At 52.7% G+C, this 25,635-nt stretch overlaps 1 protein-coding gene across 1 annotated transcript; it reads right to left on the bottom strand.

Moving 5' to 3' along the window:
* Positions 1 to 369: 369 nt before the first annotated feature.
* On the bottom strand, positions 370 to 3,896 carry CMTR2 (cap methyltransferase 2). Its single transcript, XM_044270022.1, has 2 exons — positions 3,851 to 3,896; positions 370 to 2,835 (listed from the first exon to the last, which is right to left on the bottom strand). Coding segments are annotated over exons 1-2 (2,250 nt in total). The 5' UTR covers positions 3,853 to 3,896; the 3' UTR covers positions 370 to 587.
* Positions 3,897 to 25,635: the final 21,739 nt, after the last annotated feature.

Raw genomic sequence — 25,635 nt, 5'->3', positions numbered from 1 at the left:
ACGAGCTGACAGATCTACTGTAGGAACGGCAAGGAGCTGACAGATCTACTGTAGGAACGGTAAGGAGCTGACAGATCTACAAATAGGAACTGCATGGTCAAGAGCTGACTGGGAGATCAAGCACAGGAACGGCCGGGAGCTGACTGGGAGATCAAGCACAGGAACGGCCGGGAGCTGACTGGGAGATCAAGCACAGGAACGGCCGGGAGCTGACTGGGAGATCAAGCACAGGAACGGCCGGGAGCTGACTGGGAGATCAAGCACAGGAACGGCCGGGAGATCAAGCACAGGAACGGTCGGGAGCTGACTTGGGAGATCTACCACTGGAACGGTCAGGAGCTGACTTGGGAGATCAACCACACGAACAGGTTTTGATCCAGAGTAACATTTTAATTTTCTGGAGTTTAGTTTGGACAAAAATTCAACCAAAACCAGATAACGACCCACATGGAAGAGAGGAGGGCGAGTGACTGGCGCGGTCCAGCACCATAGACACTGCTAATTCCAAACAATTTGGGTGATAAAATAAATCATACAGGATATGTACAGGCTAATCTCTATGTACACAGGATGGCAGGCGCCGCTGATCACTTTTGTTCTCCTGTCTGCTCTGAAGCCCGGACAGATCTTTTGTCCGATAATGTCTTTTCTTGCTCATGGAGTCCAATTACATGGAGGCTGCGTCTGATAATTGTGGAATTCAGGTCCCATAAGAATTCCAGAAAAGGGCCTTTCAGAAGTTCTTCCATGGGTACAAGCTCCAGAACCTGCTGAGGAGACACAGAGCTCACCAGTTCTTCCACCAGCTGCTTTAGATGGTGAAGGCGCTGGAGGACGGGACTGGGAAGCGGATAGTAACCACAGCAAAAAAGGACAGCATTGGTTCCGTAGGTTAGATGGCTGGTGGGACACGAGAAGCTGATGATCTGGAAGCAATGGCACAATATGTACACAATGCCAGCAGTAAAGCGGGTGAGCGAGGACAGAATTGGAAGGAGGAAAGAGTCACCTGCCTGCAACTGCTGGAATGCCTGCAAAATCAAGGAGAGGAGCTGCTGCTGGTAGGCCGGATCCCCATCATGAAGGAGAGATACGGGCTGCTGCAGAGGAGGACATTCAAGAAATCCTAAAGACAACTGTCTCTGGTGAAGAACCTCAAACACTGGATAAGCCCCACAGACCAGAACATGATACCCATTCTGTACCAGCTCCAACAATGATGACACTACATCTCCTGCAGGCTGGAGGGGACAGGAAGGACAGGAGAGCGATGCCAGGGACACGATGGAGGCTTGCTCGATGCTTTCATTGTATTTCTTTAGAAGATCACAGTCACAGAACGAGGAGCTCTGGATCCTTGAGTGTCGCGGCCCTTGAAGGAAGTACCAGTCCTCGTGTCTCAGCTCACAGCTCGACCCTTCTAGAAAGCAGCCTCTGCCCAGGTCCCCATCCACATGGTCTTCCAAGAAGGAGGTGAAGTATCCCTGAGAGACCTTCTCATGCCAGCTAAGTGCTTCCAGCTGCTTCCTCTCATTATAAGTATCTGTGCGGCGGTTACGAGTCCCCACCCACCGTGTGTTGAAACTGCAGCCGACTTGCGGCTTCCGGACCAGCCAATGTTTTTTAGGTATGAACGCGATCTGAAATTTCTGAATGTAATAGGACACAGAAGCCTCTCGCAACAGCTTCAGCCGCAGATTGTCCTCCTCACTCATGTGTGAGAAAAGCTGCAGGTTTTCCAGGATGGTTTGTGTCTGAAGCTCATAAAAGTAAGTACAGCAGTCCTTGTGGCACTGCACAAACGACTCTGGGAGGAAGTGGTGAGGAAATAAGGACTTTACTCCAACATCTGCCCCAAGATGGGCAATCATCTTCTCCAGATGCCCCTGGATGGTGTCCTTACCTACATAGCCCAAGCACACCACATACACCTCAGAGTTTCCGGCCTTGCTGGTGCCAGGTTTTATCAAGTGGACTGTCTGGAAGCAGCAATTAAGAAGGTACATGAGATTGATGGAAGAATGCTGGAAAAGGGTGAACATCTTCAGGACAAAGGATCCCCCAGCGCCCAGAGTTGCCAAACAGGTCACCACCTCACAGTAGTGCAGAGGGTAGACAAGTGTCTCCTGTTCTCCAGGGTTTCCCTGGCAGTCAAAACTGCCGTCTGCTGTAACCAGATGTACAGAGGACATATTACTGATAAACCTCTGTAATCCGTCCAGGTACTTGCTGCTCATGATGTCTCCAGTGTTGTCTGGTCCAAAGTACCACCAGGGTAAGGTATTTGCAATCAGTCGGTCATCGGCGATCATCACCAGACCATCGTTGGCCTCATGGTAAGGGTTTAGAGTGTTGGCCACCCAGTTCCAGTCGCAGCGCACTTCCTGAGTTTTCAGGTAGTGGTTGAGGCTGGAGATGAAGGCCCCGGGGGCCTCACACAGATGCAGGGTGTTCAGCTCAGAGATCCAGAGCGCCGTGTTGGGCAGCAGCGGGTAGGTGCATACAATCTCATGGAACTTACACCAGGCCTGAGTGCAGAGCTCAGCATTGGCAGATCTCCGGACCTCGGGCACAATCCTCCCGGCTTTGTTTGTGAAGGACGTGTGTCGGTGCCAGTCGTCCAGCTTCTTATCACTCAGAAGGTTCTTCACCTTGTTCAGAGACTCCTTCAAGGAGAGGAGGTGACTGAACTCCTTGTGGTCAGAGCTCAGGACCTCCGAGGTTGCAGGCAGACTCCAGTCCTGCTCCTTCTTGTATGTGAATCGTTTCTCAAACAGACTCTGGACCTCAGGAGGGAAGTCACAGCTCAACATGGTGGCCCCAGGAGCCTGGCACCTGCAAGGAATGGAAATGTCACATCAGTACCAAAGACACCTAGCACAACCCTCCGACAACACCCCACAAGAGCCCCCAAAATATTGTAGCCCTCACCTCCCCAACAAAACAATTAAACTCCCCGACAACCCATAACCCAACCATCCAACTCCCTGACAACCCATAAATCATATTCCCAACAACCCATAGAGACCCCGCTCCTCCTCCTCTATATACTGCGCTGTACACCCCGCTCCTCTATATACTGTGCTGTACACCCCGCTCCTCCTCCTCTATATACTGCGCTGTACACCCCGCTCCTCTATATACTGTGCTGTACACCCCGCTCCTCCTCCTCTATATACTGCGCTGTACACCCCGCTCCTCCTCCTCTATATACTGCGCTGTACACCCAGCTCCTCCTCCTCTATATACTGCGCTGTACACCCAGCTCCTCCTCCTCTATATACTGCGCTGTACACCCCGCTCCTCCTCCTCTATATACTGCGCTGTACACCCCGCTCCTCCTCTATATACTGCGCTGTACACCCCGCTCCTCCTCCTCCTCTATATACTGCGCTGTACACCCCGCTCCTCCTCCTCTATATACTGCGCTGTACACCCCGCTCCTCCCCTATATACTGCGCTGTACACCCCGCTCCTCCTCCTCTATATACTGCGATGTACACCCCGCTCCTCTATATACTGCGCTGTACACCCCGCTCCTCCCCTATATACTGCGCTGTACACCCCGCTCCTCCTCCTCTATATACTGCGATGTACACCCCGCTCCTCCTCCTCTATATACTGCGCTGTACACCCCGCTCCTCTATATACTGCGCTGTACACCCCGCTCCTCCTCCTCCCCTATATACGGCGCTGTACACCCCGCTCCTCCTCCTCTATATACTGCGCTGTACACCCCGCTCCTCCTCCTCCTCTATATACTGCGCTGTACACCCCGCTCCTCCTCCCCTATATACGGCGCTGTATTCCCGGCGCCGTTCTCCGTGTTCTCCCCGCTCTGGGCACTTACATGGTAACCCGGAAGTTGCGGAGTCACGTGGTGCGCATGCGCTTTAATCACAAGGCTGTTTCCGGTTTCCATAGCAACTGTGACCTCGTGCTCCGCCCTCTGGAGAGAATGGATGTGAGGAGCAGCGGTGACTGGGACCAGGGCTGCGTCCACCGGCCCCATCTCTATATACCTCACTTCTTCATAGAAGAATCACGTGACCTGTCAGTGCTACACACAGGGGACTACAGCACTTATCATGTTATGGCCAATCCTGGGCTGACAACCATTATGGCGGCTATTACACCAGGGTGTCACCCAGGGGAGGCCTCCCCAGCCACAAAGGCTGCAGTGGAGGAAAACTGGAGACCACCCGAAACATCCTGGAATACCCACGGTGAGGTGGAGCTTGCGTTATCCCAGCACGCGCCATTCTCTCCATCTGTGGTTGGATTTCAGTGCCCGATCCTTCTGCCCTCAGGAAGATAAGCGGCTGCAGAGGTGGCCGTTATACACCAGCGGGTGGAGCCGGCCATTGACCGGTGTTTGCTTCAGGGATCAGCTGGGTCGGAGTGTGCGGCCTGCCAAAATGGCTCCAAGAGCAGCGACCATTCATCCAAGAGGTCACAAAAGAACCAGAGGAACAGCTAAAGAACCAAATAACTGAAGGTCACAAGAAGATCCAAAAACCATCCTGGAGGCTGTTCTGTGGGGTGTGGAGTCTCCTGTTACACCTGGCTCATCCTCCATGAGGACATCATGCAGCAGTCAGACATGGCGGACCATTGGCGGTGGTCGTGTGGTGTCTGGGTCATTGATGGAACCATGAGTTCTGCTCCACCAGAAGATCCCGGAGGAGAATGTCCGCCCATTGGTTCCTGACCTAAAACTCCAGCACAGTTGGGTTCTAGAGCAGGATGATGACCTAGAGCACACACTTCTGAAGGTTTCCAAGGAAACAAAGGTTCTGGAACGTCCAAGTCCTGACCTGAACCCCATGGAGATGCTGCGGGAAGACCTTGAAGGGACCGATGTTTTTGTAAACCCCCCAATGTGGCTGAATTAACACTATTTAGCAGAGAGGAGTGCGCCAAAATACAGCGATGAAAGACTCGTCAGCGTCTGATTGTTACCACCGGGGGGTTAGGGGTGCAGTTAGGGGGGCACTTACTACTTCACATGGGTGATATAAATGGGAGGATCCTTCACAGCTGTGTCCTGCGCTCTCTCCCATCCTCCTCATGTTAACTCCTTATTGACTGCCGATATGTGTTTTTACATCGGCCCCTTCTGACAGTGGAGCCCCCGCTCTAATGACCTTGATTGGCACAAGCACCGATCCAGGCCCTTTAACCTGAATCTAAGTGGTTAAGAGGGAGGGGGCATCCGCACCCTGCAATTAGGATTGTGGGGTGCCAGTGTCTGTACACGGCAGCCGGGGGGCTAATGAAGGACCCCATGACTGCCTGCAGTGTAAGTTATCAGTATGGTACTGACAGTATAATGTATTATAGAAGCGATCAGAAGATCACATCTGAGTCCTCTTGTGGGAGTAGTAAGGGTTAAAAGAAAAGTTAAATGAAGTTTTATTAAATTTAAAAAAACTCAAAAAAAATAAATAAAATGCTTATCCATAGAAAAAATAAAATTGGCTTCGGGTATCGCCACATCTATAACAACCCGCACGACGCAGTTATTATGTCATTTTTCCCACACGGTGAACGCAGTAAAAAAATTGAAAAAAAAAGAATTTTTCTTGCATATTCACCACCTAAAAAAACTGAATAAAAGACGATCAAAAAGTGTTATGTACCCCAAAGTGATACCAATGAAAAGTACAAGGAATGCCGCAAAAATCAAGGCCTCGACCGCTCTGTGTAAAGAAAAGTAAAAGCGTTCCGGGCCTGGGGATGCGGCGATGCGAAAACATTTTGGTTTTGCTTGTTTTGTTGTCAGCCCTCGTGCGCTCTCCCCCCACATCGCCTCCTCTGGGCTCAGCTGCTCCCTCTCAGTTTTAGGGTATGAATTGTTGATGTGACCCTGTTGTACCCCGAAATCTCCTGTCATTGATCCTTAGCGCCACCTCTGGGCCTGGCATCCACCATCCTCTGTACTTGGCTGACCACTCTCTGGCTGTCTCTGCTTCTCGTCTGTGCCTGTCTCTTCTCAGTTCAATGGCTGCATCTTCTCTCCTCAGTGACTGTCTCTTCTCTCCTCAGTAGCTGTCTCTTCTCACCTCTATGGCTGTCTCTTCTTTCATTGAATGCTGTCTCTTCTTGATGGCTGTCTCTTCTCTCCTCAATGGCTGTCTCTTCTCTCCTTGATGGCTGTCCCTTCTCTCCTTGATGGCTGTCCCTTCTCTGCTTGATGGCTGTCCCTTCTCTCCTTGATGGCTGTCCCTTCTCTCCTTGATGGCTGTCCCTTCTCTACTTGATGGCTGTCCCTTCTCTCCTTGATGGCTGTCCCTTCTCTCCTCAATGGCTGTCTCTTCTCTGCTTGATGGCTGTCCCTTCTCTCCTTGATGGCTGTCCCTTCTCTCCTCGATGGCTGTCTCTTCTCTCCTTGATGGCGTCTCTTCTCCCCTCAATGGCTGTCTCTTTTCTCCTTGATGGCTTTCTCTTCTCCCCTCAATGGCTGTCTCTTTTCTCCTTGATGGCTGTCTCTTCTCCCCTCAATGGCTGTCTCTTTTCTCCTTGATGGCGTCTCTTCTCTGCTTGATGGCTGTCCCTTCTCTCCTTGATGGCTGTCCCTTCTCTCCTTGATGGCTGTCCCTTCTCTCCTTGATGGCTGTCCCTTCTCTCCTTGATGGCTGTCCCTTCTCTCCTCAATGGCTGTCTCTTCTCTCCTTGATGGCTGTCCCTTCTCTCCTCGATGGCGTCTCTTCTCCCCTCAATGGCTGTCTCTTCTCTCCTCAATGGCTGTCTCTTCTCTCCTTGATGGCGTCTCTTCTCCCCTCAATGGCTGTCTCTTCTCTCCTTGATGGCTGTCTCTTCTCCCCTCAATGGCTGTCTCTTCTCTCCTTGATGGCTGCCCCTTCTCTCCTTGATGGCGTCTCTTCTCCCCTCAATGGCTGTCTCTTCTCTCCTTGATGGCTGTCTCTTCTCCCCTCAATGGCTGTCTCTTCTCTCCTTGATGGCTGTCTCTTCTCCCCTCAATGGCTGTCCCTTCTCTGCTGGTTTTTACTGATGCAGCAGATATTTACAGGGAGACAGAAGTTCTGGAAGGCCGGCTGGCCCGATGGCGCTGTGGGGAGCGCTGCTCCGGCTGCCAGTGTGAGCAGATGGTGCAGGGTGTTCACACACAGGTGTCGGGGGATAAGGAATGTGACGAGGGGGAAGGGAGGAGGATTTGTGCATGCGACCGCTGCCTGGCACTCCGAGAACATGGCGTGTCTTATAGAGAGCAGGTAACACCCGGGCAGCTGGGCACCAGCTCTCAGGGGTCCTCATGCCAGTGGGGCACTCTGGACCCTCATCATCCTTATCAGAACATACAGGGGCCTGGTATGGGGAGCACATGCCTGCTGTATGTTCAGCACCACGGACAGAACCGCAGCTTCCATGTGCGTCTTGTGCAGACAGGTCCACATCACTGTCCATGTGTCACCCCGATGTGGGCGCCCTCTGAATGTTAGGTGAGGAGAGGCTTCTGAGACACCTGAGCCGAGCACACATACATTATACATGACAGCGGATGATGGGAGTGATACAACCTGACAAGTCGCACCGTCTCATCTGACAGAGAAATCCTGCATCTGAGCAGTCACTGTGCACGGCCCTGTGTATGGGGGGCAGAAATGAGTGGCGCCAGTACAGAGAGGAGGGGCTTCACCCAGGACCATGACTGGTGTCTGCACCAGCAGAATAGTGAGTGCAGCTCTGGAGTATAATACAGGATGTAACTCAGGATCAGTACAGGATAAGTAATGTATGTACACAGTGACTGCACCAGCAGAATAGTGAGTACAGCTCTGGAGTATAATACAAGATGTAACTCAGGATCAGTACAGGATAAGTAATGTATGTACACAGTGACTGCACCAGCAGAATAGTGAGTGCAGCTCTGGAGTATAATACAGGATGTAACTTAGGATCAGTACAGGATAAGTAATGTATGTGCACAGTGACTGCACCAGCAGAATAGTGAGTGCAGCTCTGGAGTATAATACAGGATGTAACTCAGGATCAGTACAGGATAAGTAATGTATGTACACAGTGACTGCACCAGCAGAATAGTGAGTGCAGCTCTGGAGTATAATACAGGATGTAACTCAGGATCAGTACAGGATAAGTAATGTATGTACACAGTGACTGCACCAGCAGAATAGTGAGTGCAGCTCTGGAGTATAATACAGTATGTAACTCAGGATCAGTACAGCATAAGTAATGTATGTACACAGCGACTGCACCAGCAGAATAGTGAGTGCAGCTCTGGAGTATAATACAGGATGTAACTCAGGATCAGTACAGGATAAGTAATGTATGTACACAGTGACTGCACCAGCAGAATAATGAGTGCAGCTCTGGAGTATAATACAGGATGTAACTCAGGATCAGTACAGGATAAGTAATGTATGTACACAGCGACTGCACCAGCAGAATAGTGAGTGCAGCTCTGGAGTATAATACAGGATGTAACTCAGGATCAGTACAGGATAAGTAATGTATGTACAGAGTGACTGCACCAGCAGAATAGTGAGTGCAGCTCTGGAGTATAATACAGGATGTAACTCAGGATCAGTACAGGATAAGTAATGTATGTACACAGTGACTGCACCAGCAGAATAGTGAGTGCAGCTCTGGAGTATAATACAGGATGTAACTAAATGATTTTCCTATTTCATGACGTAAAGTCATAGTTTTATTAAAGACACGGAGGCGAGTATTGCTTTCTCCTTCTTTACTTTCCACCAATAGCAGCAAAGAAGAAATTTACATAATCATAACAATAAAGGACCCTCCCCTGACAGATCCTATAATAAGCAGTGTCCTCTTCAGTAACTTCCTCTTTCTTTGAACCGAGACACCAACTTCATAACCGGAACTGGAACCGCAACTGGGAACTGGAACTGGACCCGAGAACGATAAACAACTGGTCCATCACGCTGTAGAATTCAAGCCAACATGGCTAACACCTCCGGAAACCGGGGACAACGCAGCAGTCCATACGTCATGGAACCTTCAACCTGAAACAAAGCAAATAATATAGCCAGTGTAAGAGGCAGGCCGAAATTGAACAAAACCGACCCAGGAAAACGGTCGTACATTATAAGGTCGCTGAAAACAGAACCATAAACAGTCAGGAATACAACTATGCAATTATACGTAATAAATAACCATAAACGACAATGTAAACAGTCCAATAAATGAAAAACCACAAAAGGGCGGGCAGGAACAACCCAGGGCGGGCAATACTCGCCTCCGTGTCTTTAATAAAACTATGACTTTACGTCATGAAATAGGAAAATCATTTAGTTTTACATCAAGACACGGAGGCTCATATTGCAAGTTCAAAGCTGATCAATAATCGATGAAAACACATGAGGGGGCGGACGAAAATAAAATTCTCTGAACGTTGTGGCCCTAGACCAGTCAGCCAAACGCAAAATGTCCTCCAAACGAGCCCCCGAAACGGCCAGGGCAGTGGCAGCCGCGCCCCTGGCCGAATGAGCGGTAAAGAACGCCGTATCAATCCCGGACAGGGACATGACCCACTTCATCCAACGCGCCAATGTGGGACTAGACACCGGGCCAAAAGGATGGCGAATGGAGAGGAACAGTTGTGGAACGTCCGCAGAGGGGTGAGTCCGAATACGCGACTCATACTCCCGCAAACAGGCTACCGGACAGAGCGCCGGGGAAGACGGGAAACAGGGATAAGAGACAGACCGAATATTAGTCTTAGTGCGCCGCGTAATGTTAAATGTGACGCCCTCAGGAGAAAAGGACCTAGCGTCATGATCCAAAGCCCTGACATCGGAAACCCTCTTACAAGAAATGAGACAAAAGAGGGTCAACAACTTGGCAGACAGTTGCCGGATAGAAAGAGCCGTGTTCTCAGGCCACGCAGAGAGAAAAGAGAGGACCAGGGAGACGTCCCACGTAGTGGTGAAGCGTGGCCGAGGAGGCCGAGCCAAGCGCGATCCACGTAGTAGGCGCGACACCGAAGGGTGTTGACCCGCCGGAACGCCATCAAAACCTTGATGAGTAGAAATCGCCGAACGGAACAAATTAATGGTCCGATAAGCCTTTCCCGCCTCAAAAAGGGATGTAAGGAACTGCAGTAAATGGGTCACAGGCGCCGAAACGGGATCAAGGTTTCGTTCCACGCACCAGCTAACCCAAGAACCCCAAGCTGCCCGGTAAGATTTCCGGGTGCCGGGAGCCCAAGCGTTGTCCAGGAGGCGTCTAGTTGCCTCCGAAATGCCCTCGACCTCTCCGGGAGTCCGGAGATCCGGCACGCCAGAAGCTGAAGGGAGCCGTCGAGCAGCAGGGGGTGAGGCGCACCCAGAGGGCCCTGGAGGAGATCCATCCGACCCGGAAGGAGGAGAGGCACGTCCGTCAGGAGTTCCAGGAGGATCGGGTACCATGCTTGAGTCCCCCAGAAGGGGATCACCACCACCAATTCCGCAACTTGACGACGAGCCTGCAGCAGCATCCTCGGAATCATGGCAAAGGGTGGAAACGCGTAGTGTAGAGCCGATGACCAGTCCTGGAGAAACGCATCCTCCGGATCCGGGCGCCAGCTGAAGAACCTGGGAAGGTGAGTATTGAGCCGCGACGCGAAGAGGTCTATTGCGCAAGGACCCCAGGTATCCGAGATCGTGGAGAACATCTCCGGTGCTAGCCTCCAGTCGCTGCCGTCCGTGAAGCATCGGGAACTCCGATCCGCCCGGACGTTGTGTAGACCCGGAAGGTACTCCGCCTGCACCATGATGTCCCTGGAAAGACAGTAGGACCAGAACTCTTTCGCCAGTCGAGCCAAGGTAGCCGATTGGGTGCCGCCCAGGTGATTGACATAGCGGACCGCCGACACATTGTCCATGCGTAGTCGGATGCACGCATGCGCAATGCCATTGGAGAAACTGCGGATGGCAAACGAGCCCGCCAGGAGTTCCAGAGCGTTGATGTGAAGATGGCTCTCGGTCTCCGACCACCGACCCCCTGTGGAGACACCTTCGCAGTGGGCACCCCAGCCCTGGAGACTCGCGTCCGACTCTATCGTGAATTCTGGTTGAAATCCGAAGATCGCCCTGCCGTTCCAGGCTTCCAAGTTGCCTATCCACCAACGAAGTTCCTCCCGAGCCTCTTGATCCAGAAACACCATGTCCGCGAACGAGGCCCCGGAACGGAGGTGAGCAATCTTCAGGCGCTGAAGGGCCCGATAATGGAGGGGGGCTGGAAACACCGCCTGGATGGAGGAGGCCAACAGGCCAATAATGCGAGCCAGGTGACGCAGGGACAGGGACGTTGCTGAAAGGGCATGTCTCAATTCCTTGCGGATCGTCCGCAACTTCTCTGATGGGAGACTGAGAGATTCCGCAACCGAGTCCACCGTGAAGCCCAGGAATTCCATCCGTCGAGATGGCGTGAGGCAGGACTTCTCGGGGTTCAGTAGAAAACCAAGAGCTGAAAGGAGGTCCGATGTCCAGCGAAGGTGCTGAAGCAGCGCCGTCCGACATTGATGCAAAATGAGGATGTCGTCCAAATAGATGACCAGACGTACACCCCGACTCCGCAGCCAGGCAACGACCGGGCGCAGGAGCTTGGTAAAGCACCATGGCGCCGACGAGAGGCCGAACGGGAGGCAAGTGAAGCGCCACACTTCGCCCTTCCACAAGAAAAGCAGGAGATCCCTGGACGAAGCGGCAATTGGGACCGTCAGATAGGCATCTTTGAGGTCCAGTTTCACCATCCAGTCCCCTGGGACCAGCAAATCCCGAAGGAGGTGAATACCCTCCATCTTGAAGTGGCGATAGCGCACCACGGAATTCAGGGCCCGGAGATTTATCACCGGACGCATTTGCCCACCTTTCTTCTGAACCAGGAAGATGTTGCTGAGGACGCCCCTCGCTTTTGAAAAAGGGAAAACAGCTCTAAGTCCACGAGCTCTCTGTCTGGTAGGGCTAGGGGCAATGGTAGGGGAGAAGGGATGAGGCTTGGCGATCCCGTGAGTTCTATATGGAACCCCTGTACAGTGGTCAGGACCCACGGGTCTGATGTAATGTTGGACCAAACGTGGAAACAAAGACGGAGTCTGCCCCCTACACAAGGAACCAAAGAAGTCCCCATTGGGGAAAGACTTACCGAAGGACTTTCGGAAATTGGGGTTTCCTCGAACAGACCTCGAACGCCATTGGCCGCCTCTGGCCGGGAAGAACGGAGGAGGATTCCTTTGGTCCTGGAAGGGTGGTCGCTGGTTGAAGGAGCCTCTGCCCGAACTGCGGGCCTGGAAACTGGAACGGCCGGACAGACGGCCCCTACTACTGCCGGCCCTAGTGGAGACCCGTCCCTGAAAGACCCTACGCATTGAGGACTGGGCCTGGTCCAGGACAGTAAATGCTCCCACATATCTGCTGAGGTCCTTAATGAAGGAATCCCCGAAGAGCAGACCTTGTGCGTCCTTCCCTGCCTCAGTGAGTGCCAGGTTGGCCAATTTTGGGTCAATCTTAAACAGTATGGCTTTACGCCGTTCAATGGCCAGGGAGGAGTTGGTGCTGCCCGCAATACAAATAGCCCTCTGAATCCAGCCCGTAAGCTCCTCCGGATCTACCGGAGAGCCGTCAGCTCTGGCGAGGGGCCCAAAGATGTCAAGGAGTTTATCCTGACAGCTCTTAAGCGCGGAATCTAGCCCCTTACGGGGATTCCAGCCAGTTTTAGCCAAAAACTGTGTCATTTTTGGATCCACAGATGGCGTTTCACAGACCTTATTTGGGATCAATGGTCTGGGGCATTCAGATCAGAGTTTACTGCACGCCTCTTTACTCAGAGGACGGCGCACCCAATGTGCAAGGTAATCGCTCACATGAGCCACCGGCAGCCACTCAGCCGACCTAGGGTGGTGGAGGGCATCAGGATCAAATAACGGGTTGCCTGAGGGATCCATCAGGGTAGAAGCCGTGTTAGGGGCAGTGGCGGACGCGCCCACGGACCCAGAGGTGGACGGCCTAGGGCCAGCGGTACCTGGCAACTCATATTCCATCTCAATCTCCCCTTCAGAGTGGCCGCTCGCCTCCGCGTAAGCCTCCATATTGGATTCAATATCCGAATCCACATCGCTAGTTTGTGCTCTAGCACATTTCCACGTTCGCGCACGTTCTGCCTGGCGCGGCAAGGCTCTTTTGCGCGATCTAAGCGCGCTATCACGGGTGGCTTGGATCACACCAATCATGGTCTCCTGGGGCGCAGGAGGTTCAACAATGGTAGGCTGCGGGCTAGTAAGCACGGGCGATTGAGCAGAGGGGCCAGGGGCATGGGCAGCTAGGGCCTGAGAGATGGTTTGAGATATCATAGAGGACATGGATCCCATTGCCTCAATTATAGCGCTGGATACCGAGCGTTGAAGCTCTAGGGCCTGCGCACTCATGGCTGGAATACTGGGGTCTCCAGTGGATGGGGGGGGGGGGGGGGGGGATGAGACCCAGAGGGGGAGCGATCAGAAGACATTATATGGGCTTTTGAAAATTATTTATAATATGACCGGAAAGCCGAACCTAATAGGGAGGTCTAATATAAGATGGCTAGAGAAACTGGTAAAGAGCACCTAACCTAACAAGGGGTTAGTCATCCCGGACGCCGCCGAATCGGAGCAGGAGCAGAAGCAGATGCCGACCGACCGACCGAACAACCAGGAAGGGAACGACGTCTGAAATCCCGCGAGAGTACGGGCGGGAGCTCCCCAAGATGGCCGCCGAGATCTCGCGAGATCTCGGAGCCGCGGGAAGCGCAAGCGGGACCCGTAACAACACTATACCGCCAGAGCCGGCGGGAAAGAACCGAGCAGAGGATCGCAGGTAAAGCGATTAGAAGAAGCAGGGGATGAGCACAGGGAGAAATGGGGGAGACAAAAGGTGGGGGGGAGACCCCCAAAGGAGAAACGCATGCGTTAGGGGAACAAACGGCCAGTAAGCGCAATAATAAAACAAGGGGAAGAAAACATGCAACTACAGGCAGCAATCTATGAGCGCCTAAGCGAGTAGCAATAAATCACAGGTTAATAAACTCACTGTGACACATCAAACAAGCAATAAACCGGCCTAAGACACAGAAAAAACCACTTATCTTTGGTGGAGCAGCAAAGAAAGAGGAAGTTACTGAAGAGGACACTGCTTATTATAGGATCTGTCAGGGGAGGGGCCTTTATTGTTATGATTATGTAAATTTCTTCTTTGCTGCTATTGGTGGAAAGTAAAGAAGGAGAAAGCAACATGAGCCTCCGTGTCTGGCTGTAAAACTCAGGATCAGTACAGGATAAGTAATGTATGTACACAGTGACTGCACCAGCAGAATAGTGAGTGCAGCTCTGGAGTATAATACAGGATGTAACTCAGGATCAGTACAGGATAAGTAATGTATGTACACAGTGACTGCACCAGCAGAATAGTGAGTGCAGCTCTGGAGTATAATACAGGATGTAACTAAGGATCAGTACAGGATAAGTAATGTATGTACACAGTGACTGCACCAGCAGAATAGTGAGTGCAGCTCTGGAGTATAATACAGGATGTAACTCAGGATCAGTACAGGATAAGTAATGTATGTACACAGTGACTGCACCAGCAGAATAGTGAGTGCAGCTCTGGAGTATAATACAGGATGTAACTCAGGATCAGTACAGGATAAGTAATGTATGTACACAGTGACTGCACCAGCAGAATAGTGAGTGCAGCTCTGGAGTATAATACAGGATGTAACTCAGGATCAGTACAGGATAAGTAATGTATGTACACAGTGACTGCACCAGCAGAATAGTGAGTGCAGCTCTGGAGTATAATACAGGATGTAACTCAGGATCAGTACAGGATAAGTAATGTATGTACACAGTGACTGCACCAGCAGAATAGTGAGTGCAGCTCTGGAGTATAATACAGGATGTAACTCAGGATCAGTACAGGATAAGTAATGTATGTACACAGTGACTGCAGCAGCAGAATAGTGAGTGCAGCTCTGGAGTATAATACAGGATGTAACTCAGGATCAGTACAGGATAAGTAATGTATGTACACAGTGACTGCACCAGCAGAATAGTGAGTGCAGCTCTGGAGTATAATACAGGATGTAACTCAGGATCAGTACAGGATAAGTAATGTATGTACACAGTGACTGCACCAGCAGAATAGTGAGTGCAGCTCTGGAGTATAATACAGGATGTAACTCAGGATCAGTACAGGATAAGTAATGTATGTACACAGTGACTGCACCAGCAGAATAGTGAGTGCAGCTCTGGAGTATAATACAGGATGTAACTCAGGATCAGTACAGGATAAGTAATGTATGTATACAGTGACTGCACCAGCAGAATAGTGAGTGCAGCTCTGGAGTATAATACAGGATGTAACTCAGGATCAGTACAGCATAAGTAATGTATGTACACAGCGACTGCACCAGCAGAATAGTGAGTGCAGCTCTGGAGTATAATACAGGATGTAACTCAGGATCAGTACAGGATAAGTAATGTATGTACAGAGCGACTGCACCAGCAGAATAGTGAGTGCAGCTCTGGAGTATAATACAGGATGTAACTCAGGATCAGTACAGGATAAGTAATGTATGTACACAGTGACTGCACCAGCAGAATAGTGAGTGCAGCTCTGGAGTATAATACAGGATGTAACTCAGGATCAGTACAGGATAAGTAATGTATGTACACAGTGACTGCACCAGCAGAATAGTGAGTGCAGCTCTGGAGTATAATACAGGATGTAACTCAGGATCAGTACAGGATAAGTAATGTATGTACACAGTGACTGCACCAGCAGAATAGTGAGTACAGCTCTGGAGTATAATACAGGATGTAACTCAGGATCAGTACAGGATAAGTAATGTATGTACACAGTGACTGCAGCAGCAGAATAGTGAGTGCAGCTCTGGAGTATAATATAGGATGTAACTCAGGATCAGTACAGGATAAGAAATGTATGTACACAGTGACTGCACCAGCAGAATAGTGAGTGCAGCTCTGGAGTATAGTACAGGATGTAACTCAGGAGCAGTACAGGATAAGTAATGTATGTACACAGTGACTCCACCAGCAGAATAGTGAGTGCAGCTCTGGAGTATAGTACAGGGTGTAACTCAGGATCAGTACAGGATAAGTAATGTATGTACACAGTGACTGCACCAGCAGAATAGTGAGTGCAGCTCTGGGGTATAATACAGGATGTAACTCAGGATCAGTACAGGATAAGTAATGTATGTACACAGTGACTGCACCAGCAGAATAGTGAGTGCAGCTCTGGAGTAGCTGTGTTGAGGTCTTCCTCATGTCTTCTTCTCCTTAGTCTTCCTCTGCGCTCATATAATGAGGCTGCTGACTGGATTTTGGCTCACACTCATCCGTGCCCTCAGCCATAATCTGCGGCTCTGGTCTTGGACCCTGGCGGAGACTCTGCATAATAAAACTGCAATCCCCTATGAGGACATCCCTCATTTCCCCTCTAGCACAGGTCAGTACCAATGTACAGGAGACTTGTGCATACATAGACCTGACATAAGGAGACCTATTCATACATGTAACATTGATCTGACATGAGGAGACGTGTACGGTCATGGTGGCAGACTGGTGTTTGGCATGTGTGTGCAGGCAGGGCCGTTTCCACACGTACGGGGGGTACTCCGCCTTCACGGTGAGTGTCATACGATGCACGGCTGGGTTATTATAGTCTGTGTCATTAACCCTTAACAAATGTCCAAAGAGCGAGAAGAGAAAAAAATACATTTCCTTCCAGCACTTAAAATCAAGCCTTTATTGTCACATGTTGAAAACATATTAATAAAGGTTGGATACAGACCTCACGCGTTTCGATCAATAAAATCCATGTTCTCAGTCATAGCATTAACCCTTAATGCCTCATGTCTTCCTGTATCCGCTCACCGGCCGCTCCTGTGTCCGCAGGTGGTCTTTCCTGTCCGTGTCTTCTCATTGCTGGGAGTGGATACTCTGCCGGGGGCTGAAGAGCAGACATCAAGGATCATATGAATGTACCCGGCTTCTGTGGGCAGAACCCCCTGCGAGGACCCAATGAAGACAGGTGAGAGTGACCCAAACCCCCAACATGTGCAGGCTACTAATGGCTACAACACGGAGCCACATACACGGCTTGGGAATCACAGGCTTCATGGATTAATCTCGTCTCTATGTCCATTCTATGCAGATGCATGAACGCAATGCAAGAAATATAGTAAACACTGACAGTCTGTAGGAGACAGCATTAAAGGGGAATGAATATGTCATAAAGGATGTGTGGAAAACTGGGTGACAGCTCTATGGGTAGTATAATATCAGCCATTGTCCCTGTAGAAGAGTGAGAGCTGAAGAGACTGCCCCGGCTGTCTGAGATTTCTCACTTTTTTGGGGGGGAAGAAATTATTTTCTTAACTCCTTCCCGTTGACTGCTGTACATGAGCTGTGACCGCACCATCACCTGCTGTACCCGACAGCCTGGGGTCAATAGCGGATGTAGACAAAGTGAGGGTCTGCCTGTCACCTCATCACAGAGCGGCCATCGGTATAGGGGTCCATACACATAGTAACGTCAGCTGAATCCAGCCAACTAAGTTATGTCTATAGAAGTGCCCTGACCCTTTTGTATCAAGGGAGATAAGCTGCACAGAGGGGTCTGAAGAAGGACAGGGAGGTGGAGCAGGACAGAGGGGTCTGGAGGAGGACAGAGAGGTCTGGAGAAGGACAGGGGGTGTGGAGCAGGACAGAGGGGTCTGGAGGAGGACAGGGGGTGTGGAGCAGGACAGAGGGGTCTGGAGAAGGACAGGGGGTGTGGAGCAGGACAGAGGGGTCTGTAGAAGGACAGGGTGTGTGGAGCAGGACAGAGGGGTCTGGAGAAGGACAGGGGGTGTGGAGCAGGACAGAGGGGTCTGGAGAAGGACAGGGGGTGTGGAGCAGGACAGAGGGGTCTGGAGAAGGACGGGGGGGGGGGTGGAGCAGGACAGAGGGGTCTGGAGAAGGACAGGGGGTCTGGAGAAGGACAGGGGGGTCTGGAGAAGGACAGGGGGTCTGGAGCAGGACAGAGGTGCAGTCTTCTCTGCACCTCACCCTTCTTCTCCCCTCTTTCCCTGTCCTGGTCCCCTCGTCTTCTCTACACCTTATCCTGCTTCACCCCTCTTTCCCTGTCCTGGTCCCCTCATCTTCTCTACACCTTATCCTGCTTCACCCCTCTTTCCCTGTCCTGGTCCCCTCGTCTTCTCTACACCTCACCCTGCTTCTCCCCTCTTTCTCTGTCCTGATCCCCTCATCTTCTCTACACCTCACCCTGCTTCTCCCCTCTTTCCCTGTCCTGGTCCCCTCGTCTTCTCTACACCTCACCCTGCTTCTCCCCTCTTTCTCTGTCCTGATCCCCTCATCTTCTCTACACCTCACCCTGCTTCTCCCCTCTTTCCCTGTCCTGGTCCCCTCGTCTTCTCTACACCTCACCCTGCTTCTCCCCTCTTTCTCTGTCCTGATCCCCTCATCTTCTCTACACCTCACCCTGCTTCTCCCCTCTTTCCCTGTCCGGCTCCCCTCATCTTCTCTACACCTCACCCTGCTTCACCCCTCTTTCTCTGTCCTGATCCCCTCATCTTCTCTACACCTCACCCTGCTTCACCCCTCTTTCCCTGTCCTGGTCCCCTCATCTTCTCTACACCTCACCCTGCTTCACCCCTCTTTCCCTGTCCTGGTCCCCTCGTCTTCTCTACACCTCACCCTGCTTCTCCCCTCTTTCCCTTTCCTGCTCCCCTCCTCTTCTCTGCACCTCACCCTGCTTCTCCCCTCTTTCCCTGTCCTGGTCCCCTCGTCTTCTCTACACCTCACCCTGCATCACCCCTCTTTCCCTGTCCTGGTCCCCTCGTCTTCTCTACACCTCACCCTGCTTCTCCCCTCTTTCCCTGTCCTGGTCCCCTCGTCTTCTCTACACCTCACCCTGCTTCTCCCCTCTTTCTCTGTCCTGGTCCCCTCGTCTTCTCTACACCTCATCCTGCTTCTCCCCTCTTTCCCTGTCCTGGTCCCCTCGTCTTCTCTACACCTCATCCTGCTTCTCCCCTCTTTCCCTGTCCTGGTCCCCTCGTCTTCTCTACACCTCACCCTGCATCACCCCTCTTTCCCTGTCCTGGTCCCCTCGTCTTCTCTACACCTCACCCTGCTTCTCCCCTCTTTCCCTGTCCTGGTCCCCTCGTCTTCTCTACACCTCACCCTGCTTTCCCCTCTTTCCCTGTCCTGATCCCCTCATCTTCTCTACACCTCACCCTGCTTTCCCCTCTTTCCCTGTCCTGATCCCCTCATCTTCTCTACACCTCACCCTGCTTTCCCCTCTTTCCCTGTCCTGATCCCCTCATCTTCTCTACACCTCACCCTGCTTCTCCCCTCTTTCCCTGTCCTGATCCCCTCGTCTTCTCTACACCTCACCCTGCTTTCCCCTCTTTCCCTGTTCTGCTCCCCTCGTCTTCTCTACACCTCACCCTGCTTCTCCCCTCTTTCCCTGTCCTGGTCCCCTCGTCTTCTCTACACCTCACCCTGCTTCTCCCTTCTTTCCCTGTCCGGCTCCCCTCGTCTTCTCTACACCTCACCCTGCTTCTCCCCTCTTTCCCTGTCCTGGTCCACTCATCTTCTCTACACCTCACCCTGCTTTCCCCTCTTTCCCTGTCCAGCTCCCCTCGTCTTCTCTACACCTCACCCTGCTTTCCCCTCTTTTCCTGTCCGGCTCCCCTCGTCTTCTCTACACCTCACCCTGCTTCTCCCCTCTTTCCCTGTCCTGGTCCCCTCGTCTTCTCTACACATCACCCTGCTTCTCCCCTCTTCCCCTGTCCGGCTCCCCTCGTCTTCTCTACACCTCACCCTGCTTTCCCCTCTTTCCCTGTCCTGATTCCCTCATCTTCTCTACACCTCACCCTGCTTCTCCCCTCTTTCCCTGTCCGGCTCCCCTCGTCTTCTCTACACCTCACCCTGCTTCTCCCATCTTTCCCTGTCCTGGTCCCCTTGTCTTCTCTACACCTCACCCTGCTTTCCTCTCTTTCCCTGTCCGGCTCCCCTCGTCTTCTCTACACCTCACCCTGCTTCTCCCCTCTTTCCCTGTCCTGATCCACTCGTCTTCTATACACCTCACCCTGCTTCACCCCTCTTTCCCTGTCCTGATCCCCTCATCTTCTCTACACCTCACCCTGCTTTCCCCTCTTTCGCTGTCCGGCTCGCCTCGTCTTCTCTACACCTCACCCTGCTTCTCCCCTCTTTCGCTGTCCGGCTCGCCTCGTCTTCTCTACACCTCACCCTGCTTCTCCCCTCTTTCCCTGTCCTGATCCCCTCGTCTTCTCTACACCTCACCGTGCTTCTCCCCTCTTTCCCTGTCCTGGTCCCCTCGTCTTCTCTACACCTCACCCTGCTTCTCCCCTCTTTCTCTGTCCTGATCCCCTCGTCTTCTCTACACCTCACCCTGCTTCTCCCCTCTTTCCCTGTCCGGCTCCCCTCGTCTTCTCTACACCTCACCCTGCTTCTCCCCTCTTTCCCTGTCCTGGTCCCCTCGTCTTCTCTACACCTCACCCTGCTTCTCCCCTCTTTCCCTGTCCTGATCCCCTTGTCTTCTCTACACCTCACCCTGCATCACCCCTCTTTCCCTGTCCTGGTCCCCTCGTCTTCTCTACACCTCACCCTGCTTCTCCCCTCTTTCCCTGTCCTGGTCCCCTCGTCTTCTCTACACCTCACCCTGCTTCTCCCCTCTTTCCCTGTCCTGATCCCCTCGTCTTCTCTACACCTCACCCTGCTTCTCCCCTCTTTCCCTGTCCTGGTCCCCTCGTCTTCTCTACACCTCACCCTGCTTTCCCCTCTTTCCCTGTCCTGATCCCCTCATCTTCTCTACACCTCACCCTGCATCACCCCTCTTTCCCTGTCCGGCTCCCCTCATCTTCTCTACACCTCACCCTGCTTCTCCCCTCTTTCCCTGTCCGGCTCCCCTCGTCTTCTCTACACCTCACCCTGCTTTCCCCTCTTTCCCTGTTCTGCTCCCCTCGTCTTCTCTACACCTCACCCTGCTTCTCCCCTCTTTCCCTGTCCTGATCCCCATATCTTCTCTACACCTCACCCTGCTTCTCCCCTCTTTCCCTGTCCTGGTCCCCTCGTCTTCTCTACACCTCACCCTGCTTCTCCCTTCTTTCCCTGTCTGGCTCCCCTCGTCTTCTCTACACCTCACCCTGCTTCTCCCCTCTTTCCCTGTCCTGGTCCCCTCATCTTCTCTACACCTCACCCTGCTTTCCCCTCTTTCCCTGTCCAGCTCCCCTCGTCTTCTCTACACCTCACCCTGCTTTCCCCTCTTTTCCTGTCCGGCTCCCCTCGTCTTCTCTATACCTCACCCTGCTTCTCCCCTCTTTCCCTGTCCTGGTCCCCTCGTCTTCTCTACACATCACCCTGCTTCTCCCCTCTTTCCCTGTCCGGCTCCCCTCGTCTTCTCTACACCTCACCCTGCTTTCCCCTCTTTCCCTGTCCTGATCCCCTCATCTTCTCTACACCTCACCCTGCTTCTCCCCTCTTTCCCTGTCCGGCTCCCCTCGTCTTCTCTACACCTCACCCTGCTTCTCCCATCTTTCCCTGTCCTGGTCCCCTTGTCTTCTCTACACCTCACCCTGCTTTCCCCTCTTTCCCTGTCCGGCCCCCCTCGTCTTCTCTACACCTCACCCTGCTTCTCCCCTCTTTCCCTGTCCTGGTCCCCTCGTCTTCTCTACACCTCACCCTGCTTCTCCCCTCTTTCCCTGTCCTGATCCACTCGTCTTCTATACACCTCACCCTGCTTCACCCCTCTTTCCCTGTCCTGATCCCCTCATCTTCTCTACACCTCACCCTGCTTCTCCCCTCTTTCGCTGTCCTGATCCCCTCGTCTTCTCTACACCTCACCCTGCTTCTCCCCTCTTTCCCTGTACGGCTCCCCTCGTCTTCTCTACACCTCACCCTGCTTCTCCCTTCTTTCTCTGTCCTGATCCCCTCGTCTTCTCTGCACCTCACCCTGCTTCTCCCCTCTTTCTCTGTCCTGATCCCCTCGTCTTCTCTACACCTCATCCTGCTTCTCCCCTCTTTCCCTTTCCTGGTCCCCTCGTCTTCTCTACACCTCACCATGCATCACCCCTCTTTCCCTGTCCTGGTCCCCTCGTCTTCTCTACACCTCACCCTGCTTCTCCCCTCTTTCCCTGTCCTGGTCCCCTCGTCTTCTCTACACCTCACCCTGCTTCTCCCCTCTTTCCCTGTCCTGATCCCCTCGTCTTCTCTACACCACACCCTGCTTCTCCCCTCTTTCCCTGTCCTGGTCCCCCTCGTCTTCTCTACACCTCACCCTGCTTCTCCCCTCTTTCCCTGTCCTGGTCCCCTTGTCTTCTCTACACCTCACCCTGCTTCTCCCCTCTTTCCCTGTCCTGATCCCCTCGTCTTCTCTACACCTCACCCTGCTTCTCCCCTCTTTCCCTGTCCTGGTCCCCTCGTCTTCTCTACACCTCACCCTGCTTCACCCCTCTTTCCCTGTCCTGGTCCCCTCGTCTTCTCTACACCTCACCCTGCTTCTCCCCTCTTTCCCTGTCCTGATCCCCTCGTCTTCTCTACACCTCACCCTGCTTCTCCCCTCTTTCCCTGTCCTGGTCCCCTCGTCTTCTCTACACCTCACCCTGCTTCTCCCCTCTTTCCCTTTCCTGCTCCCCTCGTCTTCTCTACACCTCACCCTGCTTCTCCCCTCTTTCTCTGTCCTGATCCCCTCGTCTTCTCTACACCTCACCCTGCTTCACCCCTCTTTCCCTGTCCTGGTCCCCTCGTCTTCTCTACACCTCACCCTGCTTTCCCCTCTTTCCCTGTCCGGCTCCCCTCGTCTTCTCTACACCTCACCCTGCTTCTCCCCTCTTTCTCTGTCCTGCTCCCCTCGTCTTCTCTACACCTCACCCTGCTTCTCCCCTCTTTCTCTGTCCTGCTCCCCTCGTCTTCTCTACACCTCACCCTGCTTTCCCCTCTTTCCCTGTCCTGATCCCCTCGTCTTCTCTACACCTCACCCTGCTTTCCCCTCTTTCCCTGTCCTGGTCCCCTCGTCTTCTCTACACCTCACCCTGCTTCTCCCCTCTTTTTCTGTCCTGCTCCCCTCGTCTTCTCTACACCTCACCCTGCTTCTCCCCTCTTTCTCTGTCCTGATCCCCTCATCTTCTCTACACCTCACCCTGCTTCTCCCCTCTTTCCCTGTCCTGGTCCCCTCATCTTCTCTACACCTCACCCTGCTTTCCCCTCTTTCCCTGTCCTGGTCCCCTCGTCTTCTCTACACCTCACCCTGCTTCTCCCCTCTTTTTCTGTCCTGCTCCCCTCGTCTTCTCTACACCTCATCCTGCTTCACCCCTCTTTCTCTGTCCTGATCCCCTCATCTTCTCTACACCTCACCCTGCTTTCCCCTCTTTCCCTGTCCTGGTCCCCTCGTCTTCTCTACACCTCACCCTGCTTCTCCCCTCTTTTCCTGTCCTGCTCCCCTCGTCTTCTCTACACCTCACCCTGCTTCTCCCCTCTTTCCCTGTCCTGGTCCCCTCGTCTTCTCTACACCTCAACCTGCTTCACCCCTCTTTCTCTGTCCTGCTCCCCTCATCTTCTCTACACCTCACCCTGCTTCTCCCCTCTTTTTCTGTCCTGCTCCCCTCGTCTTCTCTACACCTCATCCTGCTTTACCCCTCTTTCTCTGTCCTGATCCCCTCATCTTCTCTACACCTCATCCTGCTTCACCCCTCTTTCCCTGTCCTGCTCCCCTCGTCTTCTCTACACCTCACCCTGCTTCTCCCCTCTTTCCCTGTCCTGATCCCCTCATCTTCTCTACACCTCATCCTGCTTCACCCCTCTTTCCCTGTCCTGCTCCCCTCGTCTTCTCTACACCTCACCCTGCTTCTCCCCTCTTTCCCTGTCCGGCTCCCCTCGTCTTCTCTACACCTCACCCTGCTTCTCCCCTCTTTCCCTGTCCTGCTCCCCTCATCTTCTCTACACCTCACCCTGCTTCACCCCTCTTTCTCTGTCCTGATCCCCTCATCTTCTCTACACCTCACCCTGCTTCTCCCCTCTTTCCCTGTCCTGGTCCCCTCATCTTCTCTACACCTCACCCTGCTTCACCCCTCTTTCCCTGTCCTGGTCCCCTCGTCTTCTCTACACCTCACCCTGCTTCTCCCCTCTTTCTCTGTCCTGCTCCCCTCATCTTCTCTACACCTCACCCTGCTTCTCCCCTCTTTTTCTGTCCTGCTCCCCTCGTCTTCTCTACACCTCATCCTGCTTCACCCCTCTTTCTCTGTCCTGATCCCCTCATCTTCTCTACACCTCATCCTGCTTCACCCCTCTTTCCCTGTCCTGCTCCCCTCGTCTTCTCTACACCTCACCCTGCTTCTCCCCTCTTTCCCTGTCCTGATCCCCTCATCTTCTCTACACCTCATCCTGCTTCACCCCTCTTTCCCTGTCCTGCTCCCCTCGTCTTCTCTACACCTCACCCTGCTTCTCCCCTCTTTCTCTGTCCTGCTCCCCTCGTCTTCTCTACACCTCACCCTGCTTCTCCCCTCTTTCTCTGTCCTGCTCCCCTCATCTTCTCTACACCTCACCCTGCTTCACCCCTCTTTCTCTGTCCTGATCCCCTCATCTTCTCTACACCTCACCCTGCTTCTCCCCTCTTTCCCTGTCCTGGTCCCCTCATCTTCTCTACACCTCATCCTGCTTCACCCCTCTTTCTCTGTCCTGATCCCCTCATCTTCTCTACACCTCACCCTGCTTCTCCCCTCTTTCCCTGTCCTGGTCCCCTCGTCTTCTCTACACCTCACCCTGCTTCACCCCTCTTTCCCTGTCCTGGTCCCCTCGTATTCTCTACACCTCACCCTGCTTCTCCCCTCTTTCCCTGTCCGGCTCCCCTCGTCTTCTCTACACCTCACCCTGCTTCACCCCTCTTTCTCTGTCCTGCTCCCCTCATCTTCTCTGAACTCTGTGCTCTTTTAACTTGCTTTCTCTCCTCAGGTATGAGCACTGTTCCAGAGGTGATCACGGGGCGCCATTGTGGGATGAAAATCTTCGGGATCTCTGATCACCAGTACCGTCGTTCTCTCATATGACAGCTCCACACGGGCCGACCACCAGGAGATCCTCCAGACCTTCCAGCTTCGCACCGCGGCACTCACTGCGGATGTCCCCGGTCAGTATGATGTAGGTCTATCTGATGATGTCCCCGGTCAGTATGATGTAGGTGTATCTGATGATGTCCCCGGTCAGTATGATGTAGGTCTATCTGATGATGTCCCCGGTCAGTATGATGTAGGTGTATCTGATGATGTCCCCGGTCAGTATGATGTAGGTCTATCTGATGATGTCCCCGGTCAGTATGATGTAGGTGTATCTGATGATGTCCCCGGTCAGTATGATGTAGGTGTATCTGATGATGTCCCCGGTCAGTATGATGTAGGTCTATCTGATGATGTCACAGGTCAGTATGATGTAGGTGTATCTGATGATGTCCCCGGTCAGTATGACGTAGGTGTATCTGATGATGTCACAGGTCAGTATGATGTAGTTATATCTGATGATGTCACAGGTCAGTATGATGTAGTTGTATCTGATGATGTCACAGGTCAGTATGA

This window comes from Bufo gargarizans, chromosome 10 (genome assembly GCF_014858855.1).
Source record: "Bufo gargarizans isolate SCDJY-AF-19 chromosome 10, ASM1485885v1, whole genome shotgun sequence".
Taxonomy (NCBI): Eukaryota; Metazoa; Chordata; class Amphibia; order Anura; family Bufonidae; genus Bufo; species Bufo gargarizans.
This window is presented reverse-complemented; position numbering and strand designations above follow the sequence as displayed.